Below are 23,315 nucleotides of genomic sequence, written 5' to 3'. Positions count from 1 at the left end.
TTCATGCTCTTTACACATACTTTTTTGTCACCTCCCCAGTAGCCAGTAAGGTAGACATTAATATCCTCATTTACAGATGAGAAAACTGAGGCTAAATTAAAAAAATGTTTGTACAAATAAACTACTATAAATCAATAAAACAGAGAACCAGGCTTTATACTAGCTCCAAAAGTCATATTCTTCCCAATTGACAGGGGGGAAATATACAGAAATCAGGAGTAAATGGGCAACACTTTTTGTCACCATCCTGTCCTGCATCTATTAACATTTAACTAACTCATCCTAGGTCATACTTTTGTGACAACTTAAGTACTTTTACCCTATGTGTTTAGTCCTAAGGTTGTAGATTCCCAGTTATTTGCTGTCAAGAGGGACTTTGTTTAAAATTTAAGGGGTAAAATGCCTGGCATACTTTGAGTTCTGCAGAACCATGAGAAGTGCAGCCCTAGAAGCTTACCTGGTTGTTGTTGGTTTTTAATAAGGGTGGCGGGGGTTCATGATGTAGGGGTGAGGAAGCAGAACTGCTTTCACTATCACTGCCATCACTTAAGCTAACTCTGAAAAGAAACAAGAGAAGTCAGTCGCAGCGTTACAGACAATTCTTGAAATATCCAAAGAATTACGGGTAGAGAGCAAGGCATCCAAGCATTAATCTTCAAGAACTTGCTTTAGCTCATACAATCGCTACTACGTGCCGGCGTTTACTTTGTATCCAGAAAGGGGTTAAATGTTTGACTTGCTCCTTCTCATTCAATAATCTCCATTTCATAGATAAGGAAACTGAGACAAACTGGATCACTCACATAGGGTCACGGAGGTAAAAGTGATGGTTCTAGGATTCAAATCCAAGCAATGTGACTCAGCCCTAGTACTCAGCCAGTATATTTTGCTGCCTTCATTTATTCATTTATCTCCCTATTCCAGATCCATCCACCTACTGTCATAAGCATGTCACCCAAGCTGGACGTTCAGCAAAATCGGACAGTTCACAGGTTACTACCCTTTTCCCCCTTCCTTTCCCTCTGCCTATTTGTTACAGGTGAACATTTTACAAGTACGGCTAAAATACAGGGTGCAGGAATGGAAGTAACTGCTAAGAAGAATTTGGACCACAGCCCTGGAGGACTGACAGTTCAGGGTGACATCTGAGGGTGGGAGGTGTGAAGCTCAACATGACAGACCCATCACCAATCATTTCCACTGTGTCATGATGCAAAGTTGACTCTAGTTCTGATGCAATTCCCTGGAAATACACCACAGAACAGGAAAAGACAGTGTGTTTGGGAAAACTGCTTTAGAAAAATACAGTGTCTTTCAACAAGGAAAAACAATAAAAATATCACCTCCTCATTTTTTTTTCCTTTCTATTAAAAATGGAATTTTCTTTCAGTGCAAATAGGAGATATTTCTTTGTTTACTCTGCTGAATGTATGCACTCTTTTAGAAATGTCCTTTAGTGTTTGCTCCCTCTCTTCGGTTGTACAGTAACCTAATACAATATTCTTCTCAGAAACAGAAAATGCCTTAGAAATCAGGATAGTTTTTCTGTTGTTCTGAATAGGCAATCACATTCCAGCCCTATAATACATTCAGATAGACAAGAAACGAGATAGGAAATGAAAAGGATACACTGGGACATCCTTTTAGGAAAAAAACTGACGGAACTTGTTTTTCTTAACTAAATTACATTAATGAAGTGTTCAGTTGAAGCGCTGCTTTAAAATGCTTCTTGACTGAAGTGGAAGGCTGAGTATTTAAACTGATTAAACAGTTGAGACTTCACAAGTGCAATGAAGATCAAATGTTACCCAGGCGGGGGCTGTGCCAACAGCATATGTCAGGAGGGAGGGAGAGCCTTGCAAATAACATGCATCACACATCAGTCAACTAACTCACAAACATGTATGATCTGACCCATATTGACTCAGGGGCCAAGGCAAAGAGGCGACAGGCCACAGCCCATCACAGAGTATCTAGATCTTCTACAAACTAATAGTAAGTTGGGAGATGTCCAAACTGGCTATGCATTTTTTCACCAGCTAAATGTAAAAGCACTCAGTAGTCAGGATTTCGATTGTTATAAAGATGTTTGCTCCTCACCTACAAGTGTCAGTTTATTTTTAGGTGTTTTTTTTGCCCCATCAGTTTCCTTCTTGTCAGATTAAAGACTTGTAAAGGGAAACATTATAAGGCCAAGACCACAAGGTTCCTTATGTCTCTCTTATTTAAAAGGAATACAGATGGGTGATTTTGGGAGATGAGTAGAGAAAAAGGAATTGAGTACAGCCATAAGGAAAAACCACTGAGATATAGGACAGGGCATATATTCTAAGGAGACTCTTCTCCAAGGACACGAAGGAATTACCAATTAGCAAACATATGGTCTGTCCAGTTTGGATTAAGATCACATCATTTTGGGGAATTTTAGGGCCTGCTACCCAGTAATGGATAATGGGAAAAGACTTAATGCAATATATTATCAATGTAATTGGATTTTAAGTTCAAATAGATTCATATTTTTTCCTACTCAAAACCCATTAAAGTAAGCACAGCTATTCGTTTTGCTCATGATAAATAAAATCCTCGAGGCAATTTCAAGTTGTCTATTAATTATAAGTGACATGAATTAGCATCTTTCCAATGCAGAAGTATGCCTCGCCGCATTAAAGCTACTTAAGTAACAGTCAGCACACTTAAAAGGAATTTAGTTTCTGGAAAACACACAGGTGATCCTAGTTTTAATTAGGTCACACATAATTCATTGAAATCAATCATGCATTTCTAACTACAAACAGCGAACACATTTCCTCAAATTCTGAGTTATGAATACCTACAGCAACGAAGCTACACAAATTCTTCAAATGAAAGCGGAGTTCATTCCAGCAGCCAGTCCAGCCACCGTGGCATTTACTTTGAAGGGCAAAAGCTTGCAATAGGACTTTTTCTCTGTAAAATTTATGGAGGAAAAACCTCTCCTTTCTGAGAACAAGGGATAAAATAGTTCCCTGGGGAACAGTGAGTGTAAGCATGCCAAGGTGCCCCAACTTTGTATGGCGTATAATCTATAAAAATAGTATATATTCTATACAAATATGTGTATTGACATCTATAAATGGAATCCAGAAAGATGGTACTGATGAACCTATGTGCAGGGCATGAATAAAGATGCAGACGTAGTAAACCGACGGGTGGACACAGCAGGGGGTGTTAAAGAGTTAGTGGGAAGCTTCTACATAACACCGGAAGCCCAGTCTGGCACTCTTTGATGACTGAGAGGGGTGGGATGAGAGGTGGGTGGGATCGAGGTTCAAAAGGGACCTATGTATATGTGAGAGAGAGAGAGAGTGTGTGTGTGTGTGTGTGTTATGGTTAATTTGTGTTGTTGTATAGCAGAAACTAACACAACAGTACAAAGCAAGCACCCTTCAGTTAAAAAATACATACACTAATGTATAATTACTATCGAATTACTATGCTGTACACCTGAAACTAACATAATATAGTAAGTCAACTATACTTTAATAAAAATAAATAAAACAAATTCAAAATACTTAAAAAAAAGTGAATGTGATTACTTGCCATCGTTTTTGGTGTTTCACATTTTTGCTGTGGTTATACTCTTAGATCCAGTGAAAAGGTATGATTCCATCCCAGGGAACCTCATCTCTACCAAGACACTCACCTGCGACTTCGGCTGCCCCCTCTATTTACAGGTCTCTCCATTTCGGAGTCATTGTCATTATCCTCTGCTTCATCTGATTCCTCCTCATTGTCATCAGAATGCAGATCTTTCATTATAGACCTTAAAGGACCTGAGCAATGAGAATGAACCACAGGCAATCAAATACACTTAGCCATAGCTGACACAGGTGGATAGCTCACCAGCAGAGAACAATGCTTAAAAATTACCATCATCAGATACAGTTATACAATTTACATGATAAATCTAGTAGTTTCTGGAATGCAACCTCTGCCAAAACACTACTGCTTTCATAATACATGCCCCAAAATGTTCTTTAGAAAATCTCTATTTCCTAGGAATTTTTTTCCTATGCATTTTTCTTCCCTAAGAAAAATCACACCTAAAAAGAAACAGAAAGATCTGTTAGTAAATTGAATGTTTTGTTAGGTTAATCCATGTATTGAAAAGTTGAGACTAATAAATCACCATGGTTGTAACTTGTTCTTAGCAAGGCGGCCTTTGTGTGGTAGTTTTTGATCTATTAAGGTTTAGCTGTTCCTTTTATTTCAAGGTCAATTTCAGGTCAAGCAAGCATTTCAGTCAAGTTCAGATTATAAAGTATTTCAATTCCATGGTGCAATGTCCTATTTCTGATCTTCATATTGATCTTGGACACAAGGTCTTTTTGTAATAATTTTGTGTAGCCAATTTTATTTTACTTTTTAAGAATTTCCTGGCAAAATATTGGCATGAATTTACCTAAATAAGACCATGTAATAAATCAGTGCCCAGAAGATTCAAAACAGTATCCAGTATTAGATTGGAGAGAAACGTCAAGGCAGAACTAATTTTATTCTAGAATGTGAAAAAATTAAATTCACAGAAAAATGCATTAATGTGGCTTATTTTCATCATACTACTAAAAATGTAATGAAATCAAAATAGATTTTTCTAATCTTAACAGAAGAGATTGTGAGGACAATGGAGAGAGTGAGAGAGGCACTTTCATCCTAGATTAGCCAATTCCTAAAGGCTAATCTGTGATAGGACTATCTGAGCTATCATTGCCTTACTTCTAAAATAAGTGTTGACTCTGTGTAATCTCACATTCTGCAAACTCCAAATTTCTCTGCTTTTGTCATGGGCTTTTATCTTGGGAAGTCAGTGGAACAAGAACTCTAAACAGCCAAAATGAACAGTGTCTTTTATTTTTTCCTGGAAGCTTAGCCTTAGCCTAAATGCACACAACAATTTAATCCTTTTCAAAACATGCAAGGCCATCAGGAATTCAATGTGGTCAATCAAAAAAGGTAATGTGCAATGTGATGCCCAGAAACAGATTATCTCTTGATATAATCTCAGTTTCCCTGTTTAAAAAAAAAAAAAAATTGAAAAACGGGCCTGTGTTTGTAGAGTTTCCACACATGAAAAATGGAACATATATTTAGTTAATGCTTCAATTTAAATTTTTTTACTAATTTATTTTGAGTTTGAGTAGAAGAAAATATATTCTAAAGACAGCAAATTAACACTCACCACAGAAAAAAGTCTATTAATCTGTAGAAAAATAATAAAATGAAAGATGTCCAGGAGGGGGACTAAAAACCTATTTCTTTCTGTCAAAGCCTCTCAAGTCTAGCTTTCGCTATTGTATTTCCTTTGGGAACTCCCTGGAATGGGCTGTGTCTATAATCCTTTTGTAAAATGGGACTCTGATGGCAGGGACTGGAAAAAGGGGAATTTCTAGAGGCTGGCCTCATACATCAGAACAATACTCAAGTGCATTCCTAGGGGAAATAAATACAACTGCATAAAAGCCAAGTTATCATTCAAATAATAAAACAGTAGAAAATAGGCCATAAATCAAGTCATTAAGATGTTTTATGAGAAAGATGTTTCCGAGCTGGCCTGGGAGATGTGGATACCTTGTTGCCTGGTCTGGGATGGTGTGAAGCTGGAGCTGGAGCTGGAGCTGGCAGGACTGGGTTGTTCAGACTTGAAATAAGAAGAGAAAGGCACCATCAGTAAATGCATAGGACGCTACACCTAAAATTAGAAACACCACTGTTGCTCAAACAGATTTTGCCCTACAAAAACAGTCTGACACTGTGCAAGAAAATGACTACAAATTGCCTCATGTCAAAAATGCTAACACAGGAAAGTCAGTGTCCTTTTCGTTTTGCCCACAATATTTTCATTAGATGCAGAAACAAGTGTAAAACCTCAAGGATAAAGAGGGACACAGCTGATAAGGCAAGAAACCTGGCTTTGATTCCACTCCTGTGTTTACTGTCATCTGCATTGCTTTCTGAAAGATACCTTGATTACCCTTTCTGCAACGTTTGATTGACTCAACTGGTTAAAACATAGTGGTAATGAGGCCAAGGTCATTAGTTCAATCACATTATGAGCCAGTTAATTTTACTCTGGTCCAAGGCCATGACCCAACCCTAACCCCGTTCATCCACAGTTCACAAATGGAGGCCAAAGATTGCAAGGAGACCTGGCCAAGTCCCACAAATGAGTCAGGGGAAAATGTTCCCACCACTTAAAACAAAAAACACCCTTTAATTCCACAGTAGAGTGATGCAGGGAAAGAGCATCATGTACACACCCCACTCTCAATACATTCTCTTCATTCCTTAGTATCCAGAACAAGTTCTACATACTCCTTGACCTATCAACTCAATTCTCTTCCTTTCCCAAACCCACTGAAACTGTGGATCATCTGTTTGCTTAGAAGATCTGCTATGGAATCATGCTACCTCTGATGTGGATGTTTTTTCTTTCCAGTAACCCGCCAGCACTTGAAAAAGCTGGGATTGGAGCCTCCGCCTTGGGCTTCTTGTTATGCCCTCATACTCAGCAACATGCACTGCATACAACAGGCGCTCTTTCTCTGTGACATTAGGCCCTCTGGTCCACCATCTGGGTTTTTTTTTTTTCATTTTAAATTTATTTATTTTAATTGGAGGCTAATTACTTTACAATATTGTAGTGGTTTTTGCCATACATGGACATGAATCGGCCATGGCTGTACATGTGTTCCCCATCGTGAACCCCATTCCCACCTCCCTCCCCATCCCATCTCTCAGGGTCATCCCAGGGCACTGGCCCTGAGCACCCTGTCTCATGCATTGAACCTGGACTGGCGATCTATTTCACATATGATAATACACATGTTTCAGTGCTATCTGTTTTTATGAGACTTTCTGGTAGGTAACAATGGGAGGAGAAAACAGATGGACAGAACTGTGCAGAGAAAGTGATCATGCCATCCAGACACTTGAATTGTAAACATTTAAGGCCCAGTTTGGGCTTCTCTGATGGCTCAGATGGGAACGAATCTGCCTGCAATGCAGAAAACCCAGGTTCGATCCCTGGGTCGGGAAGATCCCCTGGAGGAGGGAAGGGTAACCCACTCCAGTGTTCTTGCCTGGAGAATCCCATGGACAGAGGAGCCTGGTGGGATATAGACCATAGGGTTGTCATTAGTTTTAAATAACTTAATGTTGATCAATTTGGTTGGAAGAGGGCATTATTTTTCTTCCGTTTCTGATATAGTTTAAACTACATGCTCATGTCACTTGAGAAACTTCTGAGGTCTTCTGAAGGTCAGGACACATCTTCGTTGCTCAGTGGGTGACTACGTTTATCACGGCCACATGGAGGACAACCTGGAGCACAATCAAAAGCCACTCCATGAGGACGAGAATCTCAGTTCCATTCACACTGCACTTTCTCCCCCTTGATCTTCTCAGCTCCCCTCCCTTCACTGAATCCACGACTCCCTCCCCTCCAAGCAGCACCAAGTTCCACAGACTCAGACACAAGGAAGCACTTTCAGGCATTCCTAATGCATACTTCATATCCCGAGGCTGGATGGGAAAACAGGTGTCAGCAATCTACCACTCACCCTTCAGGAAAAGAGCCAGACGGGACCTCTAATTAGCAGCAGGTGGCCCCCCAACCCACCACCCCTGCAAGATTTCCTTGAAATTTGCAGCACGAGGTCCACATTGCTATTCGTGACCCACAAAGAAGAGCCGGTGGACAAGTACAGAGGCCTGTGGGAGGTACCCTTCACTCTGTCCAGCGTCTTCCACTTCCCAGACCCTGCGGTGAGTCACACAACTGAAAGGGGATGAGCACAATGCCCAGCCGCAAACATTTCTCCCGGGGTCCACGGAGCACTCTCTTTCCTCTCCAAGCTGCTCTCTTCAGCCATGAAAAGTGTCTGCAAATGGTAATATTTTGATAGTTCTGGAAACCATTTTGGAGCCAAAAAAGAGGTTTCCTTAGAGAGAGCTGCAATCCCCACCCTGCCTGGCCAGTACCCGCTATGCTGGACTTCGAGGAGATGTTCTGCCAGAGCTGTTTGCTGTGAGTGACATTAATTAGGATCAAGAGGACAGTGGCCGTCTCTCCAACTACCCCATGCTAAATGTGACCCATCTGTCTCAAGCATCTTGCCAATGCCGGAACCAAACCTGGAGGCAGCCTTCTTTTAGTTTCCTAACCACAAGCAAGGTTAATAATGCCACAGTTGCTAACCATCAGAAAACTGGCACACGGTAAAGAACATAATACAACCAGAGCAAAAGGCTTTCTATTCAATGTTTATCATTAACACCCTGGCTCTTTCACCAAGCATTTGAAGGGGTTTACAGTAGAAGACACAGTCATTCAGTGAGAATATTGAAACTATAATATGGAAACTTCTCATGGTTGAAAGCAATGGAGGTGGATGGAGAAGGATAAAAATGTTGAATGGTGGGCAGAAAATTCCCATGTCCAGAAAGTTTTTTGCAATCAGGACAAGGACTTGTAGAATGTGAGCGCTAAGGAGACCTTTGAATCATCAAAAGGAGTGATTGTCATACTTCCATGAGCAGTAGAGAACCAACTGGGAGATCTGGTGAAATGCAGACTCCTAGGCCCCATCCTTCCCTTCCCTGGTAGCGCAGAGGTTAAAGCATCTGTTTCCAATGCGGGAGACCCGGGTTCGATCCCTGGGTCAGGAAGATCCCCTGGAGAAGGAAATGGTAACCCACTCCAGTATTCTTGCCTGGAGAATCCCATGGACGGAGAAGCCTGATAGGCTACAGTCCACGGGGTTACAAAGAGTCAGACACGACTGAGCGACTTCACAGGCCCCACCCAGGGTGTCTAAGTCAGGGATAGTGGTAAGAACCTAGATTTCTTACAAGTTGCTGTTCTGAGGGCCAATCAGACTTTTGAGAACCACTGGCCAAAGACTCAGAGATTCACAGCTGTGAATATTCATCAGAATCAGCTAAGTGGATTCTACACACAAGGAGACTCTGATCCAATATATTTTGCAGGGCCAAATCGGGGAAGCCCTCTCTTTTTATACATGCAAAAATATGTTGTTATAAGAATCTTAACTTGAAGAAAGCATAAGAGTTTGCATCATGAGAAAAAATATAAACTTATTGATCTATCCAGAGGTAACAACCCGGCATAATCTTCAAAGTATTTGGCAAAAAAGCCCCCTGACAGGACATGGCTACCAGTGAATATAAATGTTCATGAAGCATGTAAAATTGTGTTTTGGTGGATGGACAAAATTCAACTAGATGTTAACTACTCAAAAAGCCATTCTGCTACTAGATGAGGCTGATCCAGCCTTAGATTTTATCCAGTCCAACAAAACCAAGCTGGAGGTCACCTTAAGCTTGTTTGTTTTAAAATCAGATTTACCCACCAAAAACACAAGTCAAAGATGACTATATAAAACTAGGTAAGGATGTGTGTGTTACAAAAAATTTTCACCATAAACAGGGCTAGATTAAGATCTTAACTAGGTCCCAAGGATTGGAGAGATTATGTATCCTCCTTTTCCCTCCCTAGGTGTGCCAAAAACTAACTGCAGGGAATTACAATGAGGTTCTGACGTCCCCCTTAAGACTTATTTTTGAACATCAAAATTTTCACTAAAAAAAATTTTTTTATGTGGTTCTTCTTGCTTATGCCCTAAGCACATGTTTAGCTGATGTACTAAGCAATGCACACTAGACATAAAGTTTCTTTAAATAGTCTGTTCCACAGTGACAAAAGTATAGGCTTAAGAATCTCAAATTCTACTGCTCACTAGTATGTTTTTAGGAAGATTACTTAAGCATTAGTTTCCTCAGAGAGTGAGGACACTGAACCTCATGTAGAAGTGATAATGTTAAGTTGATATAATAAAATAAAAAATCCTAGCCCATGGCTGTTATAATGGCAGCTAATCAATACTTAGTTGCTACTATTTTTTTTTTTACAACAGATCACAAACTCCTCTATTGCCTCAAACAAGATATATCTTTACTACCAAAACAATGAGCCTACCAAGATTTGCTATGCAATCTTCAACGTTAAATGGCTATGCAAAACCATTTTGTAATGGATTTTCTATGGAGGATTATTCTTGTCCAAGACAAGTAAGAAAAACCGCATGTTTACAACTCCTAGAAGTTAAGTCCTAGAAGTATTGTTGCTTCAAACAAGAACACCTGTCAATGTAGGTCACATAACAGGACTTGTAAAATCTGCCATTGTTCCTTATACTTGGAGCAGATTTCCTCCTTAGGTAATCAGAGCGCAGAATTTTCACCTTTTCTAATGGGCAACTATATTTTTGAACAAAATTTCAACTTGATCTTTAAAACAATAAAAATAAAAGGTGGGAGAATTATATACACCTTTCTTCAGGAGAAAGGAAGAGAATATGGTATAACTAAATTATTTTAGACATGTTCTAGACATATTGCTACTTTATTTCCACAAATTTTCTATTTTGTTTAGGAAAAAAACACATACTCTGCAATAAAGATTATCTTTTCTTTGCACAAATAATCAGACTGTGTCAAGGATGAGTACTAATCAAAGAAGAAAACGCATATGTAATACACTTTTAAAAGACTACATCATTCATGATGGATATTAACTAAATTTATCATAGCAATCATTTCACAATATATACATATATCAAATCACCTTGTTATGAACCGTAAACTGATATGTTTTATAACAATTATATCTCAACAAAACCGAGAAAAAAAACTACCTCATTTAGTTTCTCTACTATAAGAAACTAAAGATAATCAAACTCAACTTTCAAATAAACATTGGATTTTAAAGAAAATTGACATTCAACATCCATTCTAGACAATGTTCTTCATCCTATGAACACACTCTTATCAATTCCCATTAATAGGTAATATATTGTGAGAGCTATGTCAGTAAAAGGTAAGGTAGAAGTTAAGCTAGGAAATAAGTACTAAAAGTTACAAAATAACACTTAAATTTAACAAGGTTAATGCAACAGTGAATTGTCAAAAGGCTAAAAACAACAGGGTTTTAATCTTCATTTGGTTTTACATTACTAACTTTTTCAAAATAAACATGCTAAAAGAACAAAACCTTATTATACAGAAAGGTATATGAAAATAATATTGGAGGAATCAGTCAATAACTCTAGCCTCTTAATGGATCTTTGTGTATCTATCATGGTCTTTATTTCATTTGTTCTGCCATGAGAAAGGCAAGTAGTGCTATGGACTAAATGTGTTCCCCCCCCAAAAAAAAAATTCTATGTTGAAGTCCTAACTCCCATGCGATGGTATTTGGAGATAGTCTTTGGGAGTAATCAGGTTAGATGAGGTCATGAGGGTGGGGCTCTCAGGATGGGATTAGTGCCCTGATTTAGACAAGACACCAGAGAACTTGCTTCCTCCCTCGCTTCTCCTATGTCAAGACACAGTGAGAGGGTGACCAGCTGCAAGCTAAGAAAACAACCCTCACAGAGAAGCCAAACTGACCAGCACCTTGATCTTGGACTTCCCAGCTTCCATAAATATATAAAAAAATTTTTCTGTTGTTGAAGCTACACAGTCTATGGTATATTATTATGGTAACCAGAGTTGACTAAAATAGCAGAACACATTTTTCATCTCCATTTACTGGTGATGAAACTGAGGCACAAGGAAATGAAGTGACCACTGGGTGACTCTGGACTTTCCAGGTGGCTGAACGGGTAAAGAACCTGCCTGCAAGGCAGGAGATATGGGTTCGATTGCTGGGTTGGGAAGATTCCCTGGAGGAGGGCATGGCAACCCACTGCAGTGTTCTTGCCTGGAGAATCCTATGGACAGAGAACCTGGAGGGCTACAGTCAGTCCATGGGGTTGCAAAGAGTCAGACATGAGTGAAGTGACTGAGTTTAAGCATGGCTAATATTTAGGTGGATTACAACCAAGTTTTGTGACTTCTAATCTAGCCCTCTTTATACTACCCCTATTAACATTGAAGAAGATCTATCAGTTTAAAGCAGAGTTCTGAACCTACTAACACCATTTTATAATACTAGTGTCAAGGAACAAAGTTTTCTATGTCACTGGGAAACTGAATATCCCTCTAAGGGACAGCTTGTGAGCAGCATCCAAAGCAAATGAATGGTAAAAACACTTCACCCCTGGGGCTGTATGTCTGTATCAACTGCTTCTAACATTCGTCCAATCAATACCACATTAGATCCTGGCTACTCACGTCACTAGTACAGTAAGTTTTTTTTCTTTTTTTCAAAAAGCAAGTAAGTTTCCCTTCTGAACTATCCTGATCCTCTTGGCACTGGCATTGATCAAGAAGACTGGCAAACACATCAGGCAACACACTACAATCACTTATTTTATTTGCCTTCAAGGATGAACTATCGCTTTCCCCAAGCCTTCTATACAATTCCCATGAAATCCAGGGTTTAAAAAAATAGATTTAATGCTTTAAATAATCTGTTGACAATCTTTCTTTGAAACCAAGGTTTAACTGGAGAAAGAACACTGGAGTAGGAAGCTGGAACCCTTATTGCCAATTACTCAGGTCTGTGAGCACACAGAAGAAACCACATCTCTCTTGGGCAAACCCTCTCCATTTGTAAGTATTATGACAACTTGAGTGAATCTGATGTTAAATTATAATTGTATTTAGTCTCTTGGACCCTTGTATTAGCAAAAGCTGTTGGTATGTCCACCATGTGCTGGTAATAGAGGAAGATCCTAAGAACTACCTTCCCTATGGTTAGCAAAACATAAAAGTTCTTTATTTCTATTATATTTTCAACTTACAGACAAAGTCATTCTGGGGCCAAGATAATTGGCTTTACATTGAGGTGCCTCTGTTTTTACAACTGCATTTGTTTTCTTCATTATTATTGCCATCTTCACTATTATTATTAAACGCTGTCAACATTTATCACCATCCCTCCCTGTCTAAGAACACAAAATCCCATTAGAAAACGAACTGGCCTTGGGGAACAAGGGTCTATAAATCTTTCCATAAGACCCTTTTCCACACTTGGGGATGGCTATAATTTTCTTTCAGCTTCTTCTCTTTTAAACAGAGGAGCTTCAAGTCTTTTATCTCTCATCACCAGTTGTACTTTGAAGGCTGTTACTGACTATTGTGGACAGAACATGTGATCTTTCAAAAAAAAAAAAAAATCCAGTTGTTGCAAGATGGTGCATGCACCAGGTGTGTTCTGAAAATCGCTCACTTGTTAAGAGCTTTAGGAATGAGAAATCATCTGGAAAAGACCACGTACAGTTGTGCCACCTCTAAGCATGTAAGCATTCCCTGAGTAAAGACTGCACACAGAAGCTGAGTTTCACAACTGGCCATTAATTATACCACCTAGTTGTAATGTTAGAGACATCTTTTCACTAGTCTTTTTTTTTCTCTTTCATACATTTTAAAGGTAGAGGAAGAAAAAGTTACAAGAGAGTTTAGAGCTATAATGCCTCACAAAAGAGAAACAGGAAAAAAACAGTTTCCTGATAGAATTGCCCCATAATTAACTGTTATTGAAGCTGACCAAGGATGGACCAACCACTGCTCATCAGCTAACAATAAGATCATTTAACTGTTGTCAGAACTACTATTCAGTTGCTTGTGAAATAACCCACCTGTGTAGTGCACGAGACACTTGAAATAATGAAAAAGTATCGGTGGATTCTTTGTATAAGGGCAGGGCCCAAATGAATAAAATACTAAAAGTACATTTTATGTGGTTATAACTCTCAGTTTTGGATTACAACATTTTAAATATAAAAGTAAATTAAATAGAATGAATTCAGAGTATCATAAACACGGTAAATAACTGAAATCAAGTAAAACAGAGCTATATCTAAAGAGATCATCTTGACAAGACATTTACCTGCATTTCCTTGTGAATTTTAGACCCTTAAAACATGGCTTACTTAAAAATGGTCATAGAGTATTTGATTGACATTTGTGTAGAATCTTTATAGGCCTACACAAATGTCAGGACATTTTATTAATTTTAATCTTTCAGCTATCTTAGAGAATTTTCCCCATTAAATGTGAAGCTTAGATTTACCACCATAGCCGCAGCATTAAGAGTTCATTTTATTCACTAAATGCTTATATCCATGGTATTTGGACTTCCAAAAACAGCCAAAACTCACTGGGGAAAAAAGTACTGATTTAAAATTAACCAATCAGCATCAGGTTAAAAACGCAACACTTCTCATGGTTAGTCTACACAACAAAGATTGTTAACAGTTGCAAGAACTGTTTCTTTACAAACCTGTATCTTCCTAATCAGAGTAATAGTGTATTTTTCAGGTTATGTTACTGGAACCCTTTCTTCTGGATGACAGCATCTCAAAGTTCCTTGGATATGGATATGCACATGTGTTTCCAAAGATGTGTGTAATTTAATCCATAGGGGTAAGAGAAAACAGGACCTTTATTCATGTTTATTTTCTGTCTTTACCTTTTAAATTTTCAATTTTTTGTATGTGTTGTCCTATACATGTTAATATGGCTATTACTATATGTATAATTTGGAAATATACATATACTTGGGGACACATGTCTATTAAGAGAAGAGTTTTAATATCAACTCTATAGATAATTGTCAGTTTTAATTCTGTAATTTACCTGCTCAAATCTTAATTACATGACAGATTTCAAATTCTGGGGTGACATGTGCTAAACTTATAAGGCACCATCATTACAATTTACTCAGGGATTGTCCAGATTTTTGTATTTTGTGCTCAAAATTGACTTAGAGCTTAAACGTTTAATTTTTAAGTTAAACAAAAGTATTTCAACAGAGTTCCTTAACAAATAAGAGGTAACACAAACCTATAAAAGATTTTAAACTGGACATATGTCTTCTTAAAATAAAAGTCCAATGAAAAAATACTCTACATGACCTCCTTCTCCCCAAAATATGAAATTACCTTCACTGTGGCTCTATTTGAAGCTCTCATTTTATAGTGTTGGCTGAAAATTACACAACATTAAGTGAAACTGAAAATTTTTTTTAAACAGCCTAATATCTAAATATTTTATACTTGTGTTCACTTCTCTTAAAATATTAAGTACTAACATTTTAAAAAATAAAGCTGTTTTTTAAAATTCCCTTCTATCAAAAAAAAAATGAACTAAAATAGCAAAAACAGAGAACATTTAAAAGATTGTTCTCACGTGAAAACATTAGGAGGTGAACTTTTTGTTCTCAATGTACTCCCTTAAAAAACATGGTATTTAGAATCAACAGATTCTCTATTAGTAATATTAGATTCTTATCAAGAATAGGAGGAATGTTGCTGCTTATAAGGCTGTAAAGGAACCTACATTTCCATGCATACATCTTATATAGGCCTAACAGTTGCTTTTCTTCATAAATCAATCTATTGTTGCACTTCATAATGAGAAGGCAGATTTACTGCCTTTTACCGCCTTTTCTCACCATCAGAAAGATGCCTATTTGGGTCATAGAACGTTTCTCTTCTTCAAGGGTGTTTGGGATTAGGGAGGCAGGGGCAAGAACCTTTAACATCTGCTCCCTTCAAGTGAATGACACCTCCAGTTCTCACAGCCGGAATGTTGAAAAGCAAATACCCATAAGTTGATAAAATTTTCTAACCTGAACAAGCATAACACTTGAAATCCACTGAAGATACACACATCTCTAAAACACAAGTTTGGGATTTGAGGGTTATACTGTAAAAAACAGTAAAATGTATCATTTTGATTGCTAACATTGTAATTCAAATGCCATGAAATCATCATCATAGTTAGAACAATAGGAGTTTAGAATAAAGACCTCTGAGCCCATCATCTTGAATTTTCTCTAACATTGAAAAAAATTCTAAAGTGCTGGGCAGTAAGACTAACCATTTGTCATCTCAATATTTTGTGCAGTAATAACAAAATAGTTTATAATATAGATGTATACTCTTCTGTTTGTATTTATTTAATTTATTCTTCCCTTAGGGAGAAATATTTAAGAATTGTGAACTTTAAAAACAAGAGAAAGACACTTGTCAGCATCTAATGCTTAACCACCTGCCTTTTAAAAATACACAGACATGTACTTACCGCTCACTCTAGTTAGGCTAAACATTCTTAGTAAGTAAGTAGATTTTGATGGATCTAAACAGAAGTTTCAGTAACATAGCTATACTTTTGGAAACACAGCTATCTTTAAACAAGGCACCATGATTTCTATGAGCAAATGCAATCAGCCATAAATTAACAGCAAATAGACACTATCCAAAACAAATAAATAAAGTGAGGCAGGTATTGGATTCAAGGAAGAACCTCTTTTTTTGAAGAAAACTAAATTATGTCTTCTGTCCATGAATATGGAGTATTGCCTAGTGAGCTAACACTTCTTGTTACTTTGGGCTATCTTTTGTCACTTAAGCAATGCTTTCTGACAGTTTTACAGGCTGTTATCCCAAGGACTTCAGTATTTATGGCCTTTATTCACTTGGGCTTTCTGCTCTTATCCACTAGTTACTAATCACTAAATAGATTTTTTTTTTTATGGGACTGAAATTAGCTCAAAGGATGTCCTTTGACAATGGCAGCTCCGGACAGTACCGGCTAAAGGTCTTCTCAGCCTCTTCTTGCTTTCCTCAATTTTCTCTTCCTTACAGACAAGTTAATGAGGGTTCAGATCCACGCTGTTCAATTAGAGCAACAGCACAAATGATTTACAGCATTCTTAGAGGACAGTTTTGAAACATTTGTGAATTGATTCTCAGAAACTCATTCAATTTCAATAAGTCAAGGATGATTTAAAGACCTAAATTTATTTTTAATCTTCATGAAACTTGTAGAATCATTATTCAGGAAAAGCTACAAACCTTATTATACATACAGTCTTTATAGAGCGACAAATTCTACAAACCTTACTATACACAAGCATGCATAGATGTTTCAAATATATACATTGTATTTTAAAACTTCGGCACATTTTACAACATGGTACTCCAACTTCTCCCTAGACAATAAAGGCTACTTAATACCGTTTTATCCACTACACTTAAAAGAGCCAAGTGCTGAAAAGCAAGTAGAAAACACAGACGCTTCTTTCCACTTAATTGCATTTGACTTAAAACATCTCCTAAGAGCTTGGGTTTTATCTTATGAACAATGTGAAATGTGTAATAGATTATGTCCTCTACCAGCTGGCTGCTAGAGGCTTTAAAGTCAAATCACTCTGGAAAGCAGTGTATTTGTATAAACTAAAAATCTGAAAGAAAACTAAAAATACTGATATTATTACTCTCCTAAACTTCTGGATGAACTGAGCAGAGGCACAATTTCTTGAGTGTGTGCTAAGCAACGGGGTGAGAAGGGAGTGGGGAAGGAGGAGAGGGAACTAGCTCTGAGGAGCAGCAAAGCTCCCCTTACTGCTCTACAACACGATTCACCAAATATGACTCTTCCTGGAATGAAAGGGATTATTACGACCAGCTTCTGTTTTTTCTGAAATTATGCTGGAATGAAACATTTAAAAAGGAAATGTTATTTTGTAAAAAAAAAAAAAAAAAATTTTTTTTCTTTAGTCTTTAGATATTTCCATGTCTGGGTAAAAACAATATGTTCTACCCTGTTGGAAAAACAGTTTTAACTTATTGAGCTTAGTATTTACATGAAATTACTTTGCCCATTTATATATAACATTAACTATTTGGACATCGAGTGACTGCATTTAATTTATAGAGACCCATATGGTAAATTCTTGAATATGGTTCCAAGAAATTTATTTCTGCCAATGAATGTGCATGCTTTCTGACATTCCAAATATAAAAGAATATAACTCTATTTCTATAGGAAATTTTGCCTAAGTCTGAATGAGTGCTATGTTCTTTAAATTTTGTACTTCTTCTCTTAATTTATATTTGTCACATATATTAATGTGTAAGCCTAATTCCATTCAAACTGTCCTACAGTATAACTGTTAAAGAAGTTAGAAAATTAAATACTTGTATAAGAATTTACATACTCATAAATTTTAAGAAAATGAGTTAGTATATCTAGGATTATCAAAATGATATTAAGAAAACAGCATTTTAATGTGCAATTAAATGATAGCTAATCTGTAACAAATACTCTAGTGGTTACATGACAAGGAGTGTCCTGTTATTTTTTTCCATAAGTTAAAGACAATACATGGCTTGCTTTTACATCTAAAAATATGTGAATGGGAAAAGAAAACCACTTTGTGTGCATGGTTTTGTAAAATATGATAAGCTATATAATTATAAAAAAAGGAAGAACAGTATTATTCTTTTTTAAAGGAAAAGATTCATTACAGATTAGTAAGATATTTATGTCTAGTAGCTTCTCTAACAAAATAAGTCTATAATACAATAATCATGAATAGAAAAACTTCAATTTCTTTAATATGCATTTTAATAATTCCTAGGTAGATAAAATACATGTAAATACTTCAAAGGCATAGGAGAGGGGCATCTTTTATTATTCCTACCTTAAATCACACCAGGGCTCCACTATAAAATGAGTTATCATAAAAATTATACCTCATTCTATAAATACTTTAATTTTTTAATCTAATTTTTTTTAGATTATAGCATGCTAGGTACAAATCAGTGATCTAAAACTGAAATTCTATAAACCAAAACCTGTAGGTCTTTTCCTCATTTGACCACCCTCACCCCCTCACCCTTTCTTTTATTACCTTGTAGAACATCCTAGAAGCTATCTTTCCTATGAAGTTACTGCTCATGGTAAATAAACTTAACATACGGATGGCCTTTAAAAATCAGAATTACAGCAAGCAAAGAAATCACCCTCACCTCTTTTAAAAGAAAACAGAGTAGCCCTCAGGAAAACAGAAGTGCCCCAAAGTTCATGTGTGTCGGCAAGGACTTGAGAGCTGTTAAGAATGATCCTCTTGAAAAGAAAGAAGTCTCCTTAGGCACCCACATGTATATTTAGATTAGATTGGCAGTTTAAATGACAGCAAACACATGGTCATGACTTCCCAATTGCTCACTCGTCCAACACACACACACAGGCTAATCAGAAGCAAACATCCACCCCGAGCTGTTTTAGAAACGGGCTTCTTCCATCTGATACAGCCGTATGTGTGGTAAGCATACTTTCTGCTGGAGAGGTCAGGTGTCAAACACTGAACAATCTCTCCTAGTCTACCCGGATCTTGAATCACATTGCTTGAGTTTTCCAGGACATTTCTCTAAAGTCTGACTTATCAACTTAAGTCGCTTGAGTAAACTGCCTGCTCTGTCTAACCTGCAGAGTGTTATGAAGTACACAGTCAAGAAGTGGCCATGGGAAGGGTCCAGGATCTATTTGTCTTAAGAGTATTTTAACTGTAAGACCTGCCCATCCTATCAGTAATGGCACACACTCCTATTCTGTAAACAGGGCAAAGTCACTACAGAGGATCACATTTGCTTGTGCAAATCAAGAGTAGCAGAGTTAAAAGGTAGAGATACTGAACACGGACTTTAAGCTCCTATTCATTACTGGGGTTCCAATAACATTTTCCAGTATATAAAGGAAACAAAAGAAAACACAGAAGGCACTATTTGGAAGCAGCTATGAACTACACCTACAACACTGCTGTGCTATACATGTTCATATTACACTGTGTTGTATATATGTACAAATATTGAGATTCATAAATATTAAGATGTGTTAGATTCATAAAGGGATTCCCCAGTAGCTCAGCTGGTAAAGAATCCACCTGCAATGCAGGAGACCCCTGTTTGATTCCTGAGTTGGAAAGATCCTCTGGAGAAGGGACAGGCTACCCACTCCAGTATTCTGGGCTTCCCTGCTGGCTCAGCTGGTAAAGAATCCACCTGCAATGCAGGACACCTGGGTTCGATCCTTGGGTTGGGAAGATCCTCTGGAGAAGGGAATGGCTGCCCACTCCAGTATTCTGCCAGGAGAATTCCATGGACTATGAAGGCATAGGCTATCCACTTCAGTATTCATGGACTTCCCTGGTGGCTCAGATGGTAAAGAATCTGCCTACCACACGGGAGACCTGGGTTGGGAAGATCCCCTAGAGGAGGGTATGGAAACCCACTCCAGTATTCTTGCCTGGAGAATCCCCATGGCTAGAGGAGCCTGGTGGGCTACAGTCCATGGGGTCACAAAGTCAGACACAACTGAGCGACTAAGCTCAGCACAGATTAATAAATATTAAGATGTGTTAGTAAATGAGATGCAAAAAGTCAAATGCTCTGTGATAGAGGAACAAGTGAGAAGAAATGGCAAACAATTTTGCACTTAAATCTAATGTCAAATACTCCAAAAACTCAAGATTAATATGAGTGTGAAGGTGAAAAGGGTAGGATAATAAAACGATTTGGGGCTCAGGTTCTGGAAACTCAGATCTGGTGTGAATCCCAATTCCACCACTTTCTTGCTGTGTGACCTAAGCCAAGTCATATGCCTTCTCCAGGTCTCAGCTTCTTCATCTCCAAGTGAGGAAATTGAATTAATAATGGTACTAGTTCATATAGACAGCATGAGAATATAGTTAATGCAAGCAAAGCATTTAGGAGAGAGCATGGGATAAATGGGGCTTCCCAGGTGGCGCTGGTGGTAGTGAACCCACCTGCCAATGCAGGAGATATAAGAGACACAGGTTTGATCCTTGGGTCGGGAAGATCCCCTGGAGGAGGGCATGGATACCCATTCCAGTATTCTTGTCTGGAGAACCCATGGACAGAGGGCTATAGTCCATAGGGTCACAGAGTCAGACGCGACTGAAGGGACTTAGCGTGCACACACACATGCACGGGATGACTAAATAATTAACTACTACTATCACCAAGAAGAACCGTGAAAGTCTGATATGAGAAAAGTCACGTCTGAGTCCATTTGGCTTGTCTACCTCTCACCCTATGACAATCTTCCCTGAAATATATTGGACACTTTCAGAAATAAGGCAATCTCCTTCAACTGACCCCAAATTTATTTTCCCTCAAACTTCTCTTAGAGCAGGGAGCTAGCTGGCCAAATGCCTCATTAAATGCCTAGTATACAAAAGACATCCTAGAAAGTACTTCCATAGAACAAAGACGAGAATGAAAACATGGCCATTAATCTAAATACAAATCACCTACTGGAAAGTAATAAATAATTACTGGTCAAGTAACTTATTGGTCAAGTAATAATTAAGAATTTGCAGAAAAATGAAAGTGAAACTCATTTAGGGCCTTCCACTGACTGAGATCCAGAAGTTTATCCTCCTACAGAAAAATGGGGGACCCTAAGAATATCAGTAAAAAGATCCATTTAAAGGAAATAAATATCATGATAAGTTCTTGATATTTCATCTCAGTTTTACAGATATATACACTTCTGTCATAGGTAAATTTGTCTTAGTATTAAAAAGACAAAAACAGATGGATTCTGATGGTTTAATGGCAGAAATATTGTCCTGTGGTCTGTTGCTTTATGAAAGTATTACTAAGGAATTCAGAAGTGGGGTGAAACCTCAAACGTAATTGAAACTCCTTTACAGTGTCTGACAAGTTAAGATTGTAAGTAGTCTTTATTATATAACATCTGCTCATGTGGTAACATCAACGTCAAGTTAATTTCCCTTTTTTCTTTAAAACCACAGTCACTGCATGTAGTTCCTGCACTTCTCGTTAAGAAGTTTTGTTATATAGTCAAGCAAGCAAATTTGATGTACTTGAGAAATAAGATTATTCCCAATGTTAATACTATCCAAAAACTTGTTTTTAATATTCATCTGTATCTATCATTAAAATGTAATATAACCTAACACAGTTATCATCAATAGAATGCAGGTGTCAGCTAATTATATTAGGATCAACACTACAGGCAAATTAAGATTTCTTCCCATGTGATGGGAGTTCTGATTAATATCAATTGCTTGGCTTACTGAATCCTGAAGATCAAAAGGCCTTGCATATGGCACTAATAAATCAAACAGAGTCATCAAATCTACAGTCTGTTTTCTTTGGCTAAAACTGCAAAGTTTTACTCACAGAGCCTTATCTACTCCTAAAAATTCTCTGCCAAACCAAATTTAGCTTACCAAGAGTACAGAAAATATAGCACTCCCCAGCTGCACCCTCCTGGGACTTTTGAAGTTCAGGGATACTATTGTGTGGTCTAGGATATCTGGTCTTTTCCTCTTCTGTTCTTTTCTGCATCTCACAACCAACTGAAAACTCATCCAAAAAGTAAAACGCTACCCCTAGGTTCAGACTGAAAAGTTACAAAATACTTCGACTTATTAACAAGACCAGACACAAATGAAGGTACTAAATAAAAACTTCTAAGTTATGATGAACATATACACACTAAAAATACCAAGATATCTCACAAAATTTGTCTCTCAAATACCAATAAGAATTCCTGATGTTGGAAATTCTACAGAGGTATTTATAGTCTAAATAATCACTTTCTGATAAACTGAACCTAAACTGTGTGTGACTGTGGTGTTATTTAAAACAGAAGAGGCTAGGAAAAGATAATAGAAGCAGGATGAAAGCCCAGAAAAAATTCCACTATCTTTCAGTTGCTTTCTCTAAAGAGAATATCCTGATAGAGAAACCATTATCTTTCTTAACATTTCCAATCTTGAAAGAAATACACAAATGAGTGATGGAATCAGGTTGTGTCTAATTTTTTTCTCTATAAAACCAGCTTGTAGCTTTCAAAGTTTTTTACATAACTATATTGAAAACATACAAACAAATAACAAAATTTATTTCTTTGGCTAATGAAACTACCTTAAAGCAGTAAGAAATACTCCCTTTTCAGGCCCAAAAGGATTTTAGAAAGGTTTAATAATTTGTCCCAATAAGCAGAAATCTCAGCTAAACATTTTTGACCACTATCCAGAGTTCTTCAACATTTGCATTGTTATGTAAAACTCAAAAATCCTTTGTTGTAAGGGCTGGCCTGTGCACTGAAGAAGATTCAGAAGCATCTCTGGCTTCTACCCACTAGATCCCCTCCCCCACACCCAGGTGATGACAAAAATGCCTCCAAACAGGAAAGACCTTCTCTGCAGCACAGGGAACTATATTCAATATCCTGTAATAACCTATGGAAAAAGAACCTGTAAAAGACTAGATATGTATATGCATATATACATACATATATTATATACATATATAACTGAATCACTTTGCTATATGCCTGAAACACTATAAATCAACTATACTTCAATAAAATAATTTTTAAAGTTATAATCAATATATTCTTTAAAAAGCCTCCAAACGTTACCAAATGTCACAGGGTAGGAGAAGGAAAGTCACCTAGTTTGA

The 23,315-nt window shown here is 37.4% G+C and overlaps 1 protein-coding gene across 1 annotated transcript in view; it reads right to left on the bottom strand.

Moving 5' to 3' along the window:
* The window catches only part of MLLT3 (MLLT3 super elongation complex subunit), a 284,266-nt gene that overhangs the window by 18,436 nt on the left and 242,515 nt on the right, over positions 1-23,315 (bottom strand). Inside the window, exons 6-8 of the mRNA XM_040238388.1 lie at positions 5,608-5,677; positions 3,683-3,812; positions 458-557 (exon numbers count right to left, since the gene is read on the bottom strand). Of these exons, the coding sequence (XP_040094322.1) occupies positions 458-557; positions 3,683-3,812; positions 5,608-5,677 (300 nt within the window). The remainder of the gene's footprint in view (positions 1-457; positions 558-3,682; positions 3,813-5,607; positions 5,678-23,315) is intronic.

The sequence above is a fragment of the Oryx dammah genome, unplaced genomic scaffold (assembly GCF_014754425.2).
Source record: "Oryx dammah isolate SB20612 unplaced genomic scaffold, SCBI_Odam_1.1 HiC_scaffold_1, whole genome shotgun sequence".
Lineage (NCBI taxonomy): Eukaryota > Metazoa > Chordata > Mammalia > Artiodactyla > Bovidae > Oryx > Oryx dammah.
This window is presented reverse-complemented; position numbering and strand designations above follow the sequence as displayed.